Source organism: Dama dama, chromosome 5 (assembly GCF_033118175.1).
Source record: "Dama dama isolate Ldn47 chromosome 5, ASM3311817v1, whole genome shotgun sequence".
NCBI classification, from domain to species: domain Eukaryota; kingdom Metazoa; phylum Chordata; class Mammalia; order Artiodactyla; family Cervidae; genus Dama; species Dama dama.
The window spans coordinates 125,387,339-125,406,898 of record NC_083685.1 but is presented as its reverse complement, the minus strand read 5'-3'; the positions used below and the strand labels follow the sequence as shown (position 1 = coordinate 125,406,898).

Genomic DNA, 19,560 nt, shown 5'->3' with positions numbered 1-19,560 from the left:
GGCCTGGAGTAAGTTTGCTCCCATCCCCCTTCAGGGCTACTCCCACCCTGGACCTTGTTTGTTGATTCAAGCTCAACTGGGTTTTAGCAAGAAAGTCTTATCAGGAGAGAACTGATTTTCTTTTTATGACCTGCTCCAGCCCTCCTCCTGCACAAGTCCAACTGGCATGAGTAAGCACCCTTCTGGATATTGTCTTTTCCAGGACCCACGGGTGCCCCCTTATGGCCAAAAAAGGTAGTACAGAGGTGAGGCAAAGGGCTCTGAGCTGGAATGGAACCTGAATTGATGTTTGACTACCATAATTTGCCGCCTTGACTCTGGGCACCCAGAAAACAGAGAAGGTTGGCCTAGATAAGCTAAGGTCTCTTCCAGTCTGAAAAGTCTGATCCTAAAGACCCCCATTGCCTCCCTGCGCCCCATCCTGTCTGCACTTGATCACCGTCCACAGCTTCTGTGCTGAAGGGGGGGGGGGGGGGGGGGGGGCGAGGCGCATCTGGGCACATTTTACCATGTCCTGCCTCCTTCATCTTAACTGAGTGGAAAAGGAGAGCGTTGAGGCTGGTGGGTGGATGAATACCTTTTTTTTTAAGCACTGCATATATGGCATGTGGGGTCTTGAAGTTCCCTGACTAGGACCAATGACCAAACTCATCCATACCCCCTGCAGTGGAAAGCGCTGAGTCTTAATCACTTAACTACCAGGGAGGTCCCTAAATGAATACTTTTTGGTGCTGGTAGCCACATGACTTTGAAACATGCATCCCCTTTTAGGCCCACTCTTGAAAACTGATTTTTCAAGGAAAAAAGATACTATTAGTAAACATGTAGGATAGAGAACTTTGACTTCCTCTGCCTGCCCTCCCCCACTCCCTACCCCCTGCAAGAGTGGCAGTCATCTCTGGGCAGAATTCCTTCAACAAATATTATTGAGGAACTACTGTGTGTCAGGAACTGGGCAGAGAGGAGTAAGACCTGGTTACAAAACCAAGGACTTAAGAATTCTTCACAGAGGTGAGGGCGTCGGAAGCCATAATTCAGTTCAGTTCAGGCACTCAGTCGTTTCCAACTCTGCGACCCCATGGACTGCAGCACGCCAGGCTTCCCTGTCCATCTCCCAACTCCTGGCGCTTGCTCTAACTCATGTCCATTGAGTTGGTGATGCCATCCAACCATCTCATCCTCTGTCGTTCCCGTCTCCTCCTGCCTTCAATCTTTCCCAGCATCAGGGTCTTTTCCAAAGCCTTAGGGAGGGACAAGTAATGGAGGATGTGATGGCCCATCAGATTCCAGAACCCACACTTGGCTGATCCTGGGATTCCTCTAGAGAGGGTCTAGAGCATTTCCTGACCAGTGTGGGGTAAAGCCCACATCTGTCCTGTCCCTAGGTCTTTACTGCCCCATCCAGACAGAAACAGAGAAGCCCCCTGGCCGCCTTGGACTGAGATAAAATACTTCCCCAGGTCGAATCAGCTCTCCTTAGAATGTGAGGGGCCTGGGGCCACTGTCCTGCAAGAAGCAGCCAGAGTCCCCAAGCCCCAGGTGTGTGCATAGGGCTGGGGCTGATCACAGGCACCTGGGCCCACCAGGTGGGGGCTGCTCCCAGTGGGGCTGTGGCAAGCTGGAGTGTGGCCGTCACTTTATCCTTGCACAAGGCCCTTGCCCTTCAGAAACTCACAGTCTAAGCCGCTTATATCCCCACATTTTCAAGCACCCTGGAGTCCGAGAGGGCCACTTTCCTCCCTGTGCCTGTGAAGTGTGGGTCACCTGCCCCCTTCCTGAGAAACCCCGAGAAAGGACTAGATAGAAGGGCTTCAGCATTCTGGGCTCCCCACAACCCAGAAAGCCACCAAAGTGGTATTTCTGGGGTCCGATGGTGCTGCCCCGGGTGCGCCCCGCCACCTGGCAAGCTCAGCTCGGGGTTGGGGAGCAGAGGATACCAGGCTCACTGACTTTTGCTTTCATCTTGGCCTCGCCGCGGGCATACAGGGCCATACTTCCCCCACCAGGGATCCAATCGTGTCCCCTCCACTGGGAGCACAGAGTCTTAAGCACTGAACCACCAGGGAAGTCCTCACTGGGCTTTTGGGAAGAGCCGACCAGAAGGTAGTGTCAGAAGACCCACAGAGGGGACACAAGGAGCCGACGCTCGCGTCTCCAGGGCGTCCCTTGATGGTGGAGGGGCGGGGACTGCGGCCAAGCGCGGGGGCATCTGAAGGTGCTTCTACCCCGACAGTCTCCCACATAGGCGACCCCTGGCACCTCTGAGCTCCTAAGGGCTCTAGGGGCACGCCTCAACACAACCGCAGGCTTCAGTTACCACTTCCATCAAGAGGCGGATCGCCGCCTGCAAGAGACAAAACGCTGGAAGCGGGCAGCGCAGGCACACTCAGCTCAGCGACGGCCCCACCCGCTCGCCGCCTCGCCCCGCCCCTTACCCACCGCCCCGCCCCTTACCCATCGTCCCGCCCCTTCCGCCCTCTGGGCGGGGCTAAGCGCCGCTTCCCCCGGAAGTCCGGGACCGAGCCGAACGTCCCGCCCATCTGGGCGCTGCCCCTCCCTCCTACGGCGCGCGGGTGGGTCCTCGTCTCCTGCTCACTAACTTAGGTGTTCAGTCCCAACTCCTACGAGGTCTTGAGGCCCCACCGCGTCTCCCACAGCCCAGTCTCAGCTGCAAGCTGCTGCAGAGCCTGGAGCCAGGAAAGGAACCTGTTTCCCCTCCCTGGCCCCGCGGAATCAGGTGGGGTCCTCGCCCCTGTCCTCAGCTTCGCCTTCCACACTCTCCCGCCCGCTCCCCGGGGCCCCTCGCCGCCCGCGCATGGCCCAGAAGCCGAAGGTAGACCCCCACGTCGGTCGGCTGGGGTACCTGCAGGCGCTGGTCACGGAATTCCAGGAGACGCAGAGCCAAGGTGAGTGCCTCGGGGTGGGCGGGCAGGGGGACCGGGCTGGGGTCCGGCCGCGACCACCGCCCGGGCCCTGGCGCCACTGCCCGCTTCTCCACCGCAGACGCCAAGGAGCAAGTGCTGGCCAACCTCGCCAACTTCGCCTATGACCCCGCTAACTACCAATATCTGCGGCAGCTGCAGGTCCTGGATTTATTCCTCGATTCGCTGTCGGAGGAGAATGAGACCCTGGTGGAGTTTGCTATTGGTAAGGATGGGGCGGTCTCCTAGGTGCCTGATGAGATAACAGTTAGAAGTGAGTTGTTGGGAAAGGACTCTCTTAGGGCCTTACTTAGGCCGTCTCTCAGCAGCGAAGGCAGACTTTCGTAGTGTCTGTAATGCCTCTGAGACCCACATAGCGTCGAGGTTCACAGGTGGCTTGAGTCTGGCCTGGAACCCAGGCCCAGGACCGTTTCTACCTGTCTACCTTCCTTCTCGGTTAGAGGTGAGATTATAAATGGGAATGGATCGAAGCCCCTTGGAAGGGAAAAAAAAAAGTTGAGCGCTCTTTTAAAACCTCTTTATCTTGTTTCACCATCAAGAGAAATAGCAGTCACTCGGAAGGGCTTATGGCACCTGTAGTTGTTCTGGCCTCAGACCTATTGAATTATTCACCCGACAGGTGTTTGTTGGGCAGGTACTGTGTGAGCAAAGTATTGTTCTAAATGCTGGTGAGATGGCCAACAAGTTGGGAAAAAATCTTTGCCCTCAGGGAATTTACATGCTAGTGGAGGGAGACACATGGTTGACAAAAAAGCTGAGGTACTGAAGAAAGCAGGCTGATGAAGAAGAGCAAGGGGAGGAAGGGACTACTTCTGGTTTGGCCCTGGCTGGAAGGCACAGGCCAGGCCAAGACCCTAGAGCAGGAGGAGCCAGAAGGAAGGCTGATATGGCAGTATTGTGGTGAGTGAAACCGAGAGCGGTACTAAATGAGAGAGAAGGATTTAGTGCTTCTAAATTAGCACCTCGCACCAGTTTACAGGGATTCAGATCTAGGCATTGGGCGGGAGTTTGGAGTTTATTCTGAGGGCAAACGAACATTCCTGGGACTTCCCTAGTGGTCCAACAATTAGGACTTTGCTTTTCCACTGCAGGGGCTGCAGGTTCCATCCCTGGTTAGGGAACTGAGATCCTGCAAAAAGCAAACAAAACCAGCATTCTTTTTTCAGCATGTGTCTTTAAAAAAGAACATTTCTTTGCACAGTGAAAGGAATCTTATCTACATAGGGAATAAACTTAATAATTCCATTGTCACCAAATACCCAGTTAGGCAGACTTCTCTAATAGTTCCCAAGTGGACATTTTTTGTTGTTTTGTATAAACTAGGATCCATGGTCTTAATCTGGTTGTTATATTCCTTAGATCTCAATCTCTTGCTCTCTTTTTAAATAAACTTTGTATTTTAGGACAGTTTTAGAAAAATTGCTAAGGTAATACAGAGTTTCTATATATGCACACCCAGTTTCATTATTATTACCTTCTTACATTAGTATGGTACACTTGTTATAATTAATAAGCCAATATCAACAGTCCTGTCTAACTCTTTGCAACCCCATGGGCTGTAGCCTGCCAGGCTCCTCTGTCCATGGAATTTCCCAGACAAGAATACTGGAGTGGGTTGCCATTTCCTCCTCCAGGGGATCTTCCCGACCCAGGGATAGAACCTGTGTCTCCTGCATTGGCAGATGTATTCTTTACCACTGAGCCACCTGGAAAGCCCTATTACTAACTCAAGTCCGTACTTTATTCTGATTTCCTCAGTTTTTCCCTCATAACCTTTTACCATTTCAGGAGTCCATTCAAGATACTATGTTAGATTTAGGCTCCTTTGGGCTGTGCCAGTTCTAGACTTTTTCTTTTTGTGAATGACCTTGGCAGTTTTAAGGAGTACTGGTCAGGTATTTTGTAGGTTATCCTTTAGTTGGGATTTGCCTGACATTTTTCTCATTATTAGACTGGGATATGAGTTTTGGGGAGGATGACTACAGAGGTAAATGGTAAAAGGCCATGATCTATCTTCTCTAACTAAAGCTATTTTGGGAGGTGGAGTGGGGTGCTTCCCATGTGGAATCTTAGTTCCCTGACCAAGGATCGAACCTATGCCCCCTGCAGTGGCAGTGCAGTGTTAACCACTAGACCACTAGGGCCTCGAGCCTGGAGAAAACTTTGTTAAAAAGAGCAGTCAGCCAAGGTGAGTTTTTACAGGATCAGGAAGCACCTTTCCCAAGGCAGGAGCCCTCAGATCCCGGCCCACTGAGCTGGGGACTCCCAGGGTGGGTCACCAAGCCCTGGACCTGGAGTCCACGGTCCCCACTTCGCTTCGTAGCTGATCCTTGTGGATGAGTCCTATCTCTTCTGAGCTTCGTTTCCTCATCTGAGCCTTGCCTGCCTCGCAGGACTGCTGTGGGGAGCAGAGCTGTTGGGTCTGTGTGTCTGTGAAGGTACTTTGTCTAGAATCGTTCGTATCCTTATCACCAGTTTTCCTTTTCACAGCCGCTTTTCCTCTTTTTCTCCTTTCTAAGGTCCCCAATCCCAGGAGCAACAGCTTTCTTAGCTCCGCATCCCTCCATGGGGTCCTCTGCAGATGAAATTTCTTTTTTATTTATTGTGCATAAATTGGAAGTCCCAGTGGTGCTTAGAAGCCTGTTTTGTTACTCTCTTTGTGTCCTTTCTTGTTGATGTCTGTGGCGCTACATGGGAGACACTGCCAGTGCTCATCCTGCCCTGTGCTTTGTAGCTTGGAATCTTTTCTCTCTGGTGGCAGGTCTGAGATTGTGATCTCCATGAAGTCAGAGTGCTTTGCTTATCTTTGTCTTGAATGCTCAGGCTCTTTGGTCTGGAAAGAGGGGATGGGGTGAGTGCACGCATGCAGAGTCCTGCCCCTGACTTGGGGCTGGCTCCCTGAGTGGGGCTGGTTCTGGAACAACTACTGGATAAGATTGCCCATGGCCACAGTTTGGCGGAATCAAACCCAGTGTTGGTTTGTTGGCGCGGAAGAGAGTGAGTTTGGTAGGAGCAGGGCTTTGGGGTCAGGCAGGCCTGGGTTCAAGTCCTCACTCCGCGACTTAACTCTGGGCACGTGACTTCCCTTCTCCCACCGTCATCAGGTGGGCAGGATCAGTACCTGCCTCACAGAGTTGTTGAGGATTATATGAGCTGAAGTGCTTGCAGCTGCATGGCCTCCTGCTATCCAGACCTCCTTGAGGATAAGCAGTTCCCTCATCTCCCAGAGACTGAAGTGGGATAGTGTCTCATGACCCATCTGTTCCAGGGATTCGTTCCTTCTGGAAAAGCATCACTGAGTGATAGGAAAAGGTATGAAAGTTGACCCCTAGCCTCATAGTGGGTGTCCGGGCAGTATTAGGAGGACATACCCCTGGGCGATGGGCACTGGTCAGGCCAGAGCCATCCTTGTTTGGTTCGGAGGATGGAAAGTGGGTGGATTATCAGGAACCAGATGCAAAGCCAGGATCTCGGTAAACACTCGAATGAAAGGATTCCTAGCTCATGCCCCAGATAAAACCTCTGGCAGGCTTTGGCATCAATCTGAGAGCACGGGCCTGAAGCACCATGGTTGATTCGCAGTCTTACCTGCTGTGTGTGTGCACACCTGCCCTATTCTAGATGCTGTGTGGATATGTAAACAAGCCAGGAGATAACTCGCTGCTTCCATGAAAACTGAACCCTAGGATATCACAGAATACTTGACAGTTTTGTTACCAAAACAGAGTTCAAGTAGGAGGGACCTCCCACAATTCAGCTTAAATCCTTTTTCCTGTTCTATTTCCTGCAATGCTCGTAGCTGCCACCAGATGGTGGTAGTGTACTGGAAAAGACTGGCGGATGACGCCTGAGCCGCCTCTCTGGAAAACAGTATCTAGTGTAATTGAAGAGAGGCATGCCCCCTGATCCAGCAGTTACATTCACAGGGTTAGGTCCAGGCGCGTGTAGTCATATAGGCAAAAATGTCACCAGCAGTATTGTCTGTAATAGCCCCAGCCTGCAAACAGTCAACACTGGGGTGAATATCAATATTGTGGATGTTCATACTACTTAGCAAGGTAAATGAACAATCTGCACAGCTCCATGCAATTATCTTGCAAACATAATGTTAGGCACATGATGCTAGACACATAATAATATGTACAGCATAACTCCATTTCAATAAAGTCCAAAAAGAGGCAGAACTGAATTATAGCATTTAGCAGCGGGTGTGTGGTTAAAAAAGAGAAATATTTGGAAGATCCCAAGAACTCCCTGGTGGTCCAGTGGTTAGGACTCGGTGCTTTCACTCTCGTGGCCTGGGTTCAGCCCCTGATGGGAGAACTAAGATCCACAAGCCACACAGGAAATTAAAGGTCCTGTTTATTACAAGTCAGGAAGGGGTTCACCTCTGAGAGGGAGAGAATTCAATCAGGAAAGAATGTGCAGAGGCGCTGGACTGCTGACTGTGCTGACTGACCTTGACCTCAGCGCTGGTTACGTGGGCACTTGGGCTCTCACTGTTCACCTCTTGCCTGTGTGGTGTGGGTTGCAGGTGTGCCCTGGGCCATTCTCCGGGGCTGTAAACAGGGGCATGCCTGGTCCACCTCTACTGGGTGCCAGAGAGGGGTCTTCCATTATCTAATCCTCTCTGCCCGTTTTACTGGTGAAGAAACTCAGGCTTAGACAAATGGAGTTGCTTGCTCTGCTCACTTGAATCTGCAGGGGGCGTTCCCGGGATTTTTAGCTAGCTCCGCCCACCACAGAGCCCTCGCTCCATCCGCGGAACTCTGGGGTCCCCGGGGAACCTGCCACTCTCATTGGTCCTTTAGGGTCCTGGGATCGCACATCTTTCAGCTTAAAAAAAAAAACAAAAACAAAAAACTCCCCAGCCCGCCACTAGTTACAGGAAAGCTGAAGTCAAGGTTCTCGTCCCCTCACTCCCTCGCGCGCCACCTGGGAAAGCTGACGCCAGGCACCTCTGCCCTCCCGCCCCGCTTCCTCTCAGTTCCAGGCACAAGCAGGGTGTGTCTGTGTGTTTTATTCATGTATGCGAATATGTAATGGATTCACTCGGTACAGAGTTCAGAAGGGTAGGTGGTAAACTGTAACAGTCTGTAGCCTTTTCTGGAGGCAGCCACTGTTACCAGTTTCTTGTGTATCCTCCCAGAGATATTTGCAGGATTTATAAACAAATATGTACATGTTTGTATGTATACTGTGTATACATTGTATGTCTTACACATGCCTGTAGTATACTTTATCTATATTCCGCTCCTCCCCTTCCCCCTTTTTAAAATTTATTTGGCTGTGCTGGGTCTTAGTTGTGGCATGTGGGACCTAGTTCCCTGACCAGGGATCCAATGCGGGCCCGCTGCATTGGGAGCTCAGAATCTTAACCTCTGGACCACCAGGGAAGTCCCTTTGGGGGTGGGGGTGGGGGGGGACAAGAAAAAACTCAGCGCCACCTATTGGCACACGTGCAGTGTCAGCCCTTAAAGAGCTGCCTGATTGTAAGCAGGGCATGATGACCTCGGCGAGTCGGACTGAGGTCTAGCTGCGGAGGATGGCCATTTCGGTAGTTTCCATCTTGCTCTCACATGCGGTGCTGCTTATTTGTGTATCATTTCTCTTGCCGGAATGGCCCTGTATAATAAAATGCTAGAATTGAAGTCTAGGTCAGAAACGCGAAAGGCCATGATTTTTTTTTTAATTAAAAACTTTTTTTTTTTTTAGATTATACAAAACATATCACTTAAGTGAAAACTGTATCACCCTGTGTTTTTAGAGAAGTCTCACTAGCATCCTGGTCCGTTCCCCTCTGTTCCCCTCTCATGGAATCAGCAGATGTGAACATGTACATATGTGTATATTTGTCCACTGCCTGCTTACTTATAATAGTAGCTTTCTCTGTATGCTGTTCGCCCCTTGAGTGTCCGTCCTGAAATGTCAGAGAGAACCATTCTCAAGATAACGTGTGGTGTGTGTGTGTGTGTGTCAGTCGCTCAGTCGTGTCCGACTCTTTGCGACCCAATGGACTGCAGCACGCCAGGCCTCCCTGTCCATCACCAACTCCCAGAGTTGACTCAAACTCATGTCCATTGAGTCGGTGATGCCATCCAACCATCTTATCCTCTGTCATCCCCTTCTCCTCCTGCCCTCAATCTTTGCCAGCATCAGGGTCTTTTCAAAAGTCAGCTGTTCGCATCAGGTGGCCAAAGTATTGGCGTTTCAGCTTCAGCATCAGTGCTTCCAATGAACACCCAGGACTGATTTCTTTCAGGATGGACTGGTTGTGTATGTGTGCATGCTTAGTTGCTCAGTCGTGTCTGACTCTTTGTGACCCCATGGACTGTAACCCTCCTGGCTCCTTTGTCCCTGGGATTTTCCAGGGAAGAATACTGGAGTGGGTTGCCATGCCCTTCTCCAGGGGATCTTCCCAACCCAGGGATCAAACCCAGGTCTCTCACCTTGCAGGCAGATTCTTTACCATCTATGCCACCAGGGAAGACCAACTCAAGATATTGGGTTGGCCAAAAAGTTCATTTGGGTTTTTCCACAAGATGTTATGGAAAACATGGGGACTTCCCTGTGGTCCAGTGGCTAAGACTCTGAGCTCCCAAACGCAGGGTACCAGGGTTCTATCCCTGGTTGGGGAACTAGATCCCACATGCTGCAACTAAAGAACTAAAGCTCTCACATGATGCAACTGAAGAATTAAAAATTGCATATGCCACAACTAAGACCAGGCAGAGCCAAAAAAAAAAGATGTTATGGAAAACATAACATGTTACGAACATTTTGACCACCCCAATACTAAAGTTAAACCCCAAAACAGAGAGTCCTCAGTGAAGATTTTGAGCTGGGATTGACTGTGGCCAGCCCAGTGCCCTGGGGTGGGTGGGTGCTCAGACACGACGTCTCCAGCCAGTGTCTCCAAGGGCTCGCCCAGCCCTCCAGGGTGCCAGGTGCCGGCTCAGCACGCAGCATGCCCTCACTCGATTGCCAGGACAGTCCTCAGGCCCTCCTGTCCCTCCCAGCAGCGGTGCCCGGCTTGCCGTGTGACTTGAGAGCCCCTGCCCAAACTCTCTGAGCTGCAGCTTTCTCCTCCCAGGCGGCCCCCGGGGCTTCTCCTTTGCCTCTGCCGGGGCTTTCTGTGGCTCCCGTCTAGACGGGCCCTGCCTTTGCCCCTTGTTCTTCCTCTCTGCCTTGCCTGGTTTGTCCAAAACACGTTCATCCACCAGTCAGAACTTGTTCTCCTTTTTGTGTGGTAACCAGTCTTTAAATTGCAGCAGGATCAGCATACGGTGAATTGCACACGGTTTAAGTGTCACTTTGATGATTTTTTTTTTTTTGGCTGCATCGCGCGGCATGAAGGATCTTAGTTCCCCAACCAGGGATTGAAACCCCAGGCCCCTGCAGTGGAAGTGTGGATTCTTAACCACTGGACCACAGGAAAGTCCCAGTTTGATGAATTTTTAAGTTCATTAAGGTGTATCAACATCTACGTAACCAGCACTTGAATCAAGATACAGAATATTTCCATCTCCCCAAAAGGATCCCTCATACCCTCTGCCGGTTCGTGTCTTCCACCCCGAGGTAACCATGGTTCTCACCTTTAGCCACATGGGTTTGTTTTGCCTGTTCTTGAACTTCATGTAAGTGGACTGGTACAGGATTCTTTGAGTTGAGTCTCTGGTTTTTTTCCCTCAACATAATGTTTCTGAGGCCCATGCAAATTGTTACAGTATCAGTAGCTCCTGTCTTTGTATGAATAGGCCACAAGTTGTTCATCCCTTCATCCAGTGGTGGAGCTTTGAGTTACTTCTAGAGCCTTTTTGAGTAAAGCCGTTAGGATCATTTTAAAGATTTTATTTACTTGCGGCTGTGCTGGATCTTCATTGCTCCCCGGGCTTTTCTCTAGTTGCGCTGAGCGGGGACTACCTCTAGTTGCCGTGCGAGGGCTTCTCGTTGCAGTGGCTTCTTTGGTTGTAGAACTCCAGGGCACGCAGGCTTCAGTAGTTGTGGCTCCGCACTTCAGAGCACAGGCTCGGTAGCTGTGGCACGTGGATTATTTGCCCTCGGTTGTGTGGAATCTTCCCAGATCAGGACTGAACCCGTGTCTTCTGCATTGGCAGGACTGAACCCGTGGTGGGCTACAGGCTCTCACAACTGAGTTTGCATGTGCACTTGTGTACATAGATACACACACACGGTAGATGTATGTTCAACTGTATTTGTCATCATAGCTGAGTCGTGTCCGACTCTTTCCGACCCCATGGACTGTAGCCTATGAGGCTCCTCCGCCCATGGGATTTTCCAGGCAAGAGTCCTGGAGTGCGTTGCCATTTCCTTCTCCAGGGGATCTTCCCGACCCAGGGACTGAACCTGGGTCTCCTGCATTGGAGGCAGACGTTTTACCCTCTAAGCCACCAGGAAAAGCTACCAAAGAGTTTTCCAGTGTAATTACGATGTGTGCACGCCTCACCACCAGCACACAAGAGTTCCAGTAGCTCTGCCAGCACTTACTATTGTCAGTCTTTTTTTGTTTTCCATTATGATAGGTGTATAGGGGCCTCTTGCTGTGATTTTAATTTTCATTTCTCTGATAAGGAATGTAGAGCACATTTTCATATATTGGCCCTTTTGTGCAGTTTGTCTAAGTCTTTTGCTCATTCTTTTTTTTTTTTTATTGTGTTGTTCATCTTTTATTGATATGAAGGAGTTTAAATATCCTGGATATGAGTTCTCTGTCAGAATCTATGAATATTTTCTTCTTTTGCTTTTTTCCCCCCTTCTTTAGTATGAAGACAAGAAGCGAAGGGGGTGAGGAGAGGGCCCTTGGGGAGGGGGATGATTAGCGTGGTCAAGGAAGACTCCGAGAAGAGGTAACATCTTGTTGGACCTTTTTTTTTCTGGCCTCACCGCATGGTTTTCGGGGTCTTAGTTCCCCAACCGGAGATTAAACCTGGGCCCACAGCAGTAAGAGCAGAGTCCTGAGCACTGGACAGTCAGGAAATTCCCTGGAGTTGTGTTTTTTTTTAATTGCAATTTTATGACACATCTGCTGTTCTTTTTTCCCCCTTAACCTTACATAGCAAGCATTTTCCCACATTACACGTTTTTTTTAAAACGTGATTTTTAGAACTGTATAATGTTTCATCATACGGATGTACCCTACTTTCTTTAACCAGTTTGCTGCTGTTGGGCTTCTTTAGGAAGCTGCCAGGCTTCACGTTGCTCTTTTTCTACAGCCCTCCTCAGTTCTTCAGGGCTGGTGCACAGAGGTGGGCTCGAGGAAAACTCAGAGCGGCTGCGGCTTCTCGGCAGCTCTTTGGGGGTCTTTTGGCTCCTTCTCTGGCGCTCCTGCTCAGCCCTTTATCCCTGAAGCCCTTCTCTTTCCAGGCTTTCACTGCCCTTTTTTATCTGCCACGGTCACTGCCAGCAAGGCTGAGGGCCTTAAAGAGTTCCCTGCCTGCAGTGGGGACCCAGCAGCTGGTGAGTGCTGGCAGCCCCCCGATCCATCCCTGGAGCCTTCCCAGGCCTGTAAATGGGGAGCAGGTGGGGCTGGCTATTGGGAGGCTGCCTCCCGAGCCCATTCCCCTGCAGATGCCCTGTGATTATCCCAAGTGGCAGAGCCCTGCCCAGGCACAGCTGGGCGTGATGATGACTCACCAGCCCGAGAGTGACTCGGGCTTTTCACCGTATCACCCTTGAGGGCAGAGATTAAGTCCTGTCCCCCACTCCCGAGCTGAGTCCACAGTGTGGGTAGGAGGCTGCAGCTCCACTCGGAGCTCAGAGGAGATGGTGCCAATGTGTGCGAGGAGCCGGGGTCCCGCCTGGGCGTTTCCACTTGTCCCTGCACCTGACTGGGCCTGGCGTCCACCCATGGTAGGATTAGTTGTTTTCGTGGCTTCTACAGGGACACCCTTTACGCTGGGAGGGGCAGCGGGCTCCCCATCTTCTGAGACTTTGGGCAAGTTACTCAGTGGCCTCAGCTTCTTTCCCGTCTGGGGGTGGTGGTGACTCTTGCTCCATGGGGTTCAGTCATGTGCCCAGCAGGAATGCACAGTTGCAGGCCCCCAGGATTCAGAGGTACATGACTGCCGTGTGGTGCCCAGTGATGGCAGAGACCGCAAGTAAAGAGAGTGGTGGGAAGGGAGGCCCCAGGCTGTGCTCAGGGCTCCACTGGAGTGACCTGAGGTGGGGAGGGACCCTGCATCAGTGCCTCCTCTTCTGGGGCCGCCCCTCAGAGGCCCCCTGTCAGTGAGACCCCAGAATGGCAGATGTCCCAGGTGGCAGGGTCTCGGGGAGCCATCCCATCCAGCCTCCCGACCATCTGCAGTGCAGCTGTTTCCTGCTGCTCACCGCTTTACAGTCCTAACAAATGTTTGTAGAGCGCGCCCTGTACCAGCCACCCAGGACATGGTGGGAATAAGATAGCCTGGGTCTTGACCTCTGGGAACGTATCCTTCTAGTGGGGCTCAGCAGTCAGCGAGCAAGGAAAAGCCATGGTGATCCATCAAAGTTCTAAGCATGTGAAGAAAATGAAACAAGGTGATGAGGGAAGTGCCTGGACGTGGCAGGGTGGGGCTTATGTCGTGGTCCAGGAGAACCTCACTGTCCAGGGAGCAGTGACGTGCTGGTTACCAGAAAGAGCGTGGCAGGACTTCCCTGATGGTCCAGTGGTTAGAGCTTCCACTGCATGGGGGGCATGGTTCAATCCCTGCTTAGGCAATTAAGATGCTGCATGCCACGAGGCACGGCCAATAAAAGGAAAAAAAAAAAAAAAAAAACGAGTGTGGCACCATGTGAAGATCCTGGAAGGGAGTGTGAACTTTATTCCAGGTGCAGTGGGAAGTCCCTGGAGGTTGAGTGGATGGAACCTTTACAAGCTTCCCTTCAGCGGGACCCAGACTGACCCAGGTACTGCTCAGAAGCAGGCAGCAGAGCCTGGAGGAGGAGGAGGTCTTTGCCAGCCCTGCCCCCCACCTCGCTGCTCCTGTCCCCACTTGCTGGGAAAGACGTCCAGGTTGGATTTGAGGCTGTGAGAAGCCAGAGCCTCTGCCAGCTGCCAGAGACGAGGGGGAAGTGGGTGGGCTGTCAGTCACTCTTCATTGGCTGCGCGGGGCTGGGCGGTGCGTGCTATGCAAATGAGCTACAAGCTGGTCTTCTGTTTGGAGCAGGAACCCAAGGGTGGGGGTGCCCTGACGGCAGGAAGCTCACCCAGGAGCCACAGGAAGTCAGCTTCTCACACCCAGGGCTCTGGGCTAGCGGGAGAGTACAAAGTCTGGCCACACTACGTGAGCGGTGGTGGGTTCTTCCATCCCGAACCACAGGTCTCTTCACTCTGTCCTTTTCTCTTATCCCCCAGGATCCTAGTAACAATGATGGGTTAGGGGAGGCGGTGGTGGATGATATTTAACCTCTTAATTATGTTGTATCCATAAAATGGTAAAAGGGTGGACTGCATGGCTGTTAAATGATGCCGTGATTGTAGATTTATTGGCGTGGAGAGGTGTTCACAGTTCAGTTCAGTCGTGTCCAACTCTTTGCGACCCCATGAACCGCAACACGCCAGGCCTCCCTGTCCATCACCAACTCCCGGAGTCCACCCAAACCCACATCCATCGAGTTGATGATGCCGTCCAGCCATCTCATCCTCTGTCGTCCCCTTCTCCTCCTGCCCTCAATCTTTCCCAGCATCAGGGTCTTTTCCAGTGAGTCAGCTCTTCACATCAGATGGTCAAAGTATTGGAGTTTCAGCTTCAATGTCAGTCCTTTCAATGAATACCCAGGACTGATCTCCTTTAGGATGGACTGGTTGGGTCTCCTTGCAGTCCAAGGGACTCTCAAGAGTCTTCTCCAACATCACAGTTCAAAAGCATCAATTCTTCGGCTCTTAGCTTTCTTTATAGTCCAACTCTCACATCCATACATGACCACTGAAAAAACCATAGCCTTGACTAGATAGACCTTTGTTGGCAAAGTAATGTCTCTGCTTTTTAATATGCTGTCTAGATTGGTCATAAGTGGTTAAATAAAAGCAAACTGGCTTACAAAACAGTAAGCAGAGGATCACATTGTTACCAAGTATATGGAGTCACATATTTAAATATTGTGGGATGAAAAGTAAATATTAAATGTCTGGGTGGTAGGATTGAGATGGTTTATACTTTGCCTTTTTGACAGTTTTATTGTAGTATAAGTGACATCTGATAAACTTCACATAAGTAAAGGGGGCAACTGGATACGTTTTGATGTATGTGTACACCTGTGAAACAATCACCTTACATATGTGTGTGTGTGTATGTATGTGTGTGCATGTGTGCATATATGTATTGTGGTCATGCCACACATCTTGTGGGCTCTTAGTTCCCCGGCCAGGGATTGAAACAGGCCCTCAGCAGGGAAAGCGTGGAGCCCTAACCCCGGACCACCAGGGAGTTCCCAGGAAAGCATTGAACTGGCCGAACTGAGAGGGAGAAGGTTCAGTGCCCAACTCCAGAAGGCTGGGCTGTGGCAGGCAGGCCTGTCTGGAACCTTGAAAGGGAGGGCTGGAGATCCAGTGAGACTCCGGGAGGAGAGGGCGGAGGAGGCCCAGGGCTGAGGCCTCAGAGTCCACTTGCTCTTCCTCAGGCGGCCTCTGCAACCTATGCGCTGACAGGGCCAACAGGGAATACATCCTGCAGGCGGGGGGCGTCCCCCTCATCGTCAACTGCCTGTCCAGCCCCAGCGAGGAGACCGTGCTGTCCGCCGTGACCGCGCTCATGGGCCTGGGCTCGCCCGGCGCGGGCTCCCACCCCGAGCTGACGGCCCGGCCCGTGGTCCAGTGCATGCTGCGCTTCTCCCTGTCGGCCAGCGTCCGGCTCCGAAACCTGGCCCAGATCTTCCTGGAAGACTTCTGCTCTCCCAGCCAGGTGGCCGAGGCCCGCAGCTGGCGAGCGGATGCTGCCCTGGGGATCCCCCTGCCAAGGACGGAGGCCCCACAGCAGCCCTGACCCGCTGCCCACCGGACGAGACTGAAACCCGAGTGGGGGCTCCGGGAGAGGCGGCGGTGGCCCGCCCACAGTGCGCCCTCTCTGCTAATGGCGCGCGCTCGGCCGTTTTCAAGGTGTGCTTTCTCCACGGCAGGTGTTTGCACTGTGATGAAAGGCCCCTGACGAGCGAGGAAGCCAGGCCTTGAGACGCGTGGACAGGGAAGCCGAAGATGCTGCCTTTTTCACGGGCCGCTGCTCTCAGCCTCGTGGAGAGGCCCTCGTGCCAGCCCCCCCACCCCCGCCGGGTCCCACCCTCGCGGAGGAAGCAGCGCGGTCCCTGGACTCGCAGCCTTCACAGGTGTTTCTCCGGAGGAACAGAACAGCTGGGCCTGGAGCTTAGGAGAATTGCCTGAGCTTGAGGAAGGAAGCATTCTCCCCAACAGAGGTGTCTGGAGTCATTTTGAGACGCAGAAGTGAGAAGCCTTGTTTTTCAAAGTATATCACGGCTCCGGGAAGCTGAGGGTGGTGGCGTGCCCCTATCTGTGGAGGCTGGGTACCTGCTCCACAAGCTCTCCAGGCTGGGCATTCGGCCTGATGGATGCTGGCCCTGAGAACTCTCTGGCTTAACTGTCGATCCGCACAGACCTGTCAGCCAGACACCACAGTAGGGCCTCAAACACCAGAGCGTGCCCCCTGCTGTTGAGAGTCCAGCCCAGTGACTGTTACGGTGGCCGTGAGGGTGATGACACGTTGGACGACAGGCACGGACTCTTCGAGCAGTGTCTCCTCCCCTCCCCACTCCACGGTCTCCGCTTGGAAGCCCTGGCCCGCCTTCTCTGCCATCAGGGTTGGGGCGGGGGGGGGGGGGGGGGGGGGGCGGTCCCTGTGCCTGGAAGCACGTCTGGGGCTCAGGAGGGCCTTGGGGATGCAAGGGAGAGGGGACCAGATGCTGACATACAGTGCAGGGCTCAGAGCCCAGTGTACCCCGCTCAGCATGGGGGAAGGGGTGTGGGCCCCCGTGGGAAGCTGGGGTTCGGGATCAGGGGAAGGTCCTGGCCCCCCTTAAAGCTGACCTCTTACATGACCAAGGAAAGGTGGCTCCAAGAGGAATGGTGTCCAGGTGGATGTGGGGGTGGGTGGATTGTGGGACTAATGGACTAAGGAGCCCAGAGGGAGGGAGGTGAAGGCCTCCTCGTCGGCCTGTATTCCCGCTGCCCCTCAGAGGGTCCTGGCCTTTCCCTTTCCCAAATAAAAGGCCTTAAGAGAGCAGTGAGCCGAAGCCTTTTATTTAAAAGGTGCCTATTCTCCCAGCGCGCTTTCTGCCGGCTGTCCTGGGAGGTTCCAGGCGGCCGGAGCTGCGCTGCACGGGGACTCGGTTCTGCCCGACTTCCCTGTCCGTCTTCCTCGCCCTCCTCCAGCCTCTGTCGGCAGCCTCATTGCTGGAGCAGCCCCAAGCAGTCAGGGTCCAGCGGCAGGGCTCCCCGCTTGCTGTCTATAATCTCCCTCCAATTGTCGCTCCAGGAGCGCAGCCGTCTCCGAGGCGGGGGCAGGGCCAGGTGCTGGTTGTGGCAGCAGGTGAACAAGATGTGCTCCCAGCTGGGGGTCTCCTCTTGGCCTGGATGGGGAGGCAGGGAACCCGCAGTCCCTAATCTGGTTATCTGTACTCCCTCCCCCTAATCCCAGCAGGCCAGATGCCTGGAGGTGGCTAAGGAGAAAGGCTCCCCACCTTGAATGACCTCCTTGTCATCAATGAGTATGTCCCCCGAGATCACGGTCTTGTCCCACGTCATGATAATATGCTCCACAAACTGGGGTCCCAGGTGCTTCTCCACCCAGCGGTACTGTGAGGTGGGCACAGGGTCAGTAGGGCAAGGTGGGCCCCTGAACTCAGGGCCAGTGGGTGTGAGGGAGGGTCTGCAGCTTGTGAGAGATACCCCCTCCACTTCTCCCCCCCCCCCAACTTTCTGTGTTTCTGTTGGGGTGTTGGGGTGTTTTTTTTTTTTTTTTTGGCTGGGCCATGCAGCATGCGGGATCTCAGTTGCCCGACCAGGGATTGAACCCGTGCCCCCTTGCATTGGGAGCACAGAATCTTAACCTCTGAACTGCCAGGGAAGTCCCCCATGGTTTCTCTAAAAATCAGAGCTTAGGAATATAAGTTTGCCCCTGGAGCGCTGGGGCAGCCGCACCTTCTCCGCCACACAGTGGTCGTACTTCATCAGAGGACTGGTGCAGATGAAGACCTGGGTGCTGCAGGGAGAGGGCACGATTAGACGGGGTGGTGCCTGCCCCTGCCCCCCAGCCCCCACTCCCTGCCGCCCTTCCTCACTCCTGCATGTCATTCATCTCCCGCATGGCTTCCAAGGCTCCAGGGATGGGCTCCAAGTCTAGGAAAAAGCCTGGGGCTTCATACACACTGGCCACTTTGTCCTGAAAGACAGCGTTCCCGTCCTGGCTCTGCTCGCAGCAGACCTCAATCCCTCCCACACACACCTCCCCCCACCCCCCCACATACACACAGCGAGGACTCTCAAAGGTGAGGTTCCTGGGGGCCTTTCGTCCCCAGATGAGAGTCCCGGGTGAAGGATTTTGTTTAGCAGTAAGGAAACACCCCCAACCCCCAGACTGTCTAGTCCCAAGTGAAGTGTTGATTCTGAAGTGAGAGCTTTGTTCATTTTAAACAGGAAGGTGTCGACATGAAGCAGAGACGGTCCTGACCCAGGGGAGAGGCTCCCCGTCCCCGGATGTCCTGTGGGGTCGGGGCTCCCCGCTCCCGGGGCGGCCTCGCGCCGCACCCCTCCCATCCACCCGCTCCCTACCGCCAGGTCGGGGCGCAGCGCCCGGTACTGCTCGCGCGCTAGGAAGCCGCGGCGCTCCTCCAGCGGCACGTACGGCTCCCCGGGGAACCGTTGGAGGAAGCCCCGCAGCAGGCCGGCCTCGAAGTCCGCCAGCACGCCGTCCATGTCCACCAGCACTCGCACGGGCCGCGCCGGCGTCCCCATCGCCAGCGCCGCGAGGCAGGCGACCCGAGGGAAACGTGGAACCGGCCCCGGGAGCTCGCGGAGCCGGGCGCGGGAAAGGCTACTTCCGGAGCCGCGGGGGGCGGGGCGGGGCCGGGCCGGGCTGATTTGCATGGGCGCCCGGGTGCCCCGCCCGCGGGAGCCGCGGGCCTTCCGCAGCGCCCCCGACGGGGCGTGGCGGTGCCCGCGCCACACCTCTGGTCTGAGGGTACGCCTGCGTGGACATCAGCCGCCCTCCGCTCCAGCAGACGCCTTCGCTCACCCCTAACGTGACTGGGCCAGACCTTCCGGGGGTCCCCTGGACTGTCCTGAATACTGGGGAGCGTCGTCTTAAACCTGTGGGCCGGCTCCGACCTTCTCAGAACCCACACCTGCTCACCCCGCGGGGACAGGAGTTGCCTCCCGCTGCGTCAAGGCAGCACCAACCCCAAGGCCCGAACCTCGGCGACCCCCAGTAGCTGAAGTGAGTGAATTTGAAGACAACAGGCTCTTGCGAGTACAGCTCCTCAGAGATGAATTCACAAACCAGAGTTGGCTTGAAACATGGGAGCATCTACTTCAAACCTCCTCTTCTACCTGCAAGAGGTGATTTTCCACCAGGCTCAGGTAATCAGGACCATCCTTTCTGTGGAATTGACTTTT

General features: G+C 53.7%; 2 protein-coding genes across 3 annotated transcripts; one reads left to right on the top strand and one right to left on the bottom strand.

Moving 5' to 3' along the window:
* Positions 1 to 501: 501 nt before the first annotated feature.
* On the top strand, positions 502 to 17,167 carry ARMC7 (armadillo repeat containing 7). 2 transcript variants are annotated; one of them, XM_061144875.1, is made up of 3 exons: positions 502 to 2,906; positions 3,004 to 3,147; positions 15,561 to 17,167. In XM_061144875.1, exons 1-3 carry the CDS (start codon positions 2,816 to 2,818, stop codon positions 15,920 to 15,922), a joined length of 597 nt encoding a protein of 198 aa, XP_061000858.1. In that variant the 5' UTR covers positions 502 to 2,815; the 3' UTR covers positions 15,923 to 17,167. The 2 variants fall into 2 exon arrangements, with proteins under 2 accessions (XP_061000858.1, XP_061000860.1); XM_061144877.1 differs by having other exon boundaries at positions 504 to 2,906; positions 16,056 to 17,167.
* A 4-nt stretch (positions 17,168 to 17,171) lies between these two features.
* NT5C (5', 3'-nucleotidase, cytosolic) lies at positions 17,172 to 18,996 on the bottom strand. The gene is made up of 5 exons (XM_061144874.1): positions 18,718 to 18,996; positions 18,228 to 18,328; positions 18,088 to 18,148; positions 17,628 to 17,742; positions 17,172 to 17,516 (listed from the first exon to the last, which is right to left on the bottom strand). Exons 1-5 carry the CDS (start codon positions 18,898 to 18,900, stop codon positions 17,335 to 17,337), a joined length of 642 nt encoding a protein of 213 aa, XP_061000857.1. The 5' UTR covers positions 18,901 to 18,996; the 3' UTR covers positions 17,172 to 17,334.
* Positions 18,997 to 19,560: the final 564 nt, after the last annotated feature.

What these genes read in the sequence shown, in the direction of transcription:
- ARMC7 (XM_061144875.1), top strand. Translation starts at nt 2,816, where the DNA reads ATGGCCCAGAAGCCGAAGGTAGACCCCCACGTCGGTCGGCTGGGGTAC. An exon ending in CCAGGAGACGCAGAGCCAAG is followed by an intron (nt 2,907 to 3,003) that starts GTGAGTGCCTCG and finishes TCTCCACCGCAG; the next exon opens with ACGCCAAGGAGCAAGTGCTG. An exon ending in CCTGGTGGAGTTTGCTATTG is followed by an intron (nt 3,148 to 15,560) that starts GTAAGGATGGGG and finishes GCTCTTCCTCAG; the next exon opens with GCGGCCTCTGCAACCTATGC.
- NT5C (XM_061144874.1), bottom strand. Translation starts at nt 18,900, where the DNA reads ATGGGGACGCCGGCGCGGCCCGTGCGAGTGCTGGTGGACATGGACGGC. An exon ending in GAGATGAATGACATGCAGGA is followed by an intron (nt 18,149 to 18,227) that starts GTGAGGAAGGGC and finishes CTCTCCCTGCAG; the next exon opens with CACCCAGGTCTTCATCTGCA. An exon ending in TGACAAGGAGGTCATTCAAG is followed by an intron (nt 17,517 to 17,627) that starts GTGGGGAGCCTT and finishes CTCCCCATCCAG; the next exon opens with GCCAAGAGGAGACCCCCAGC.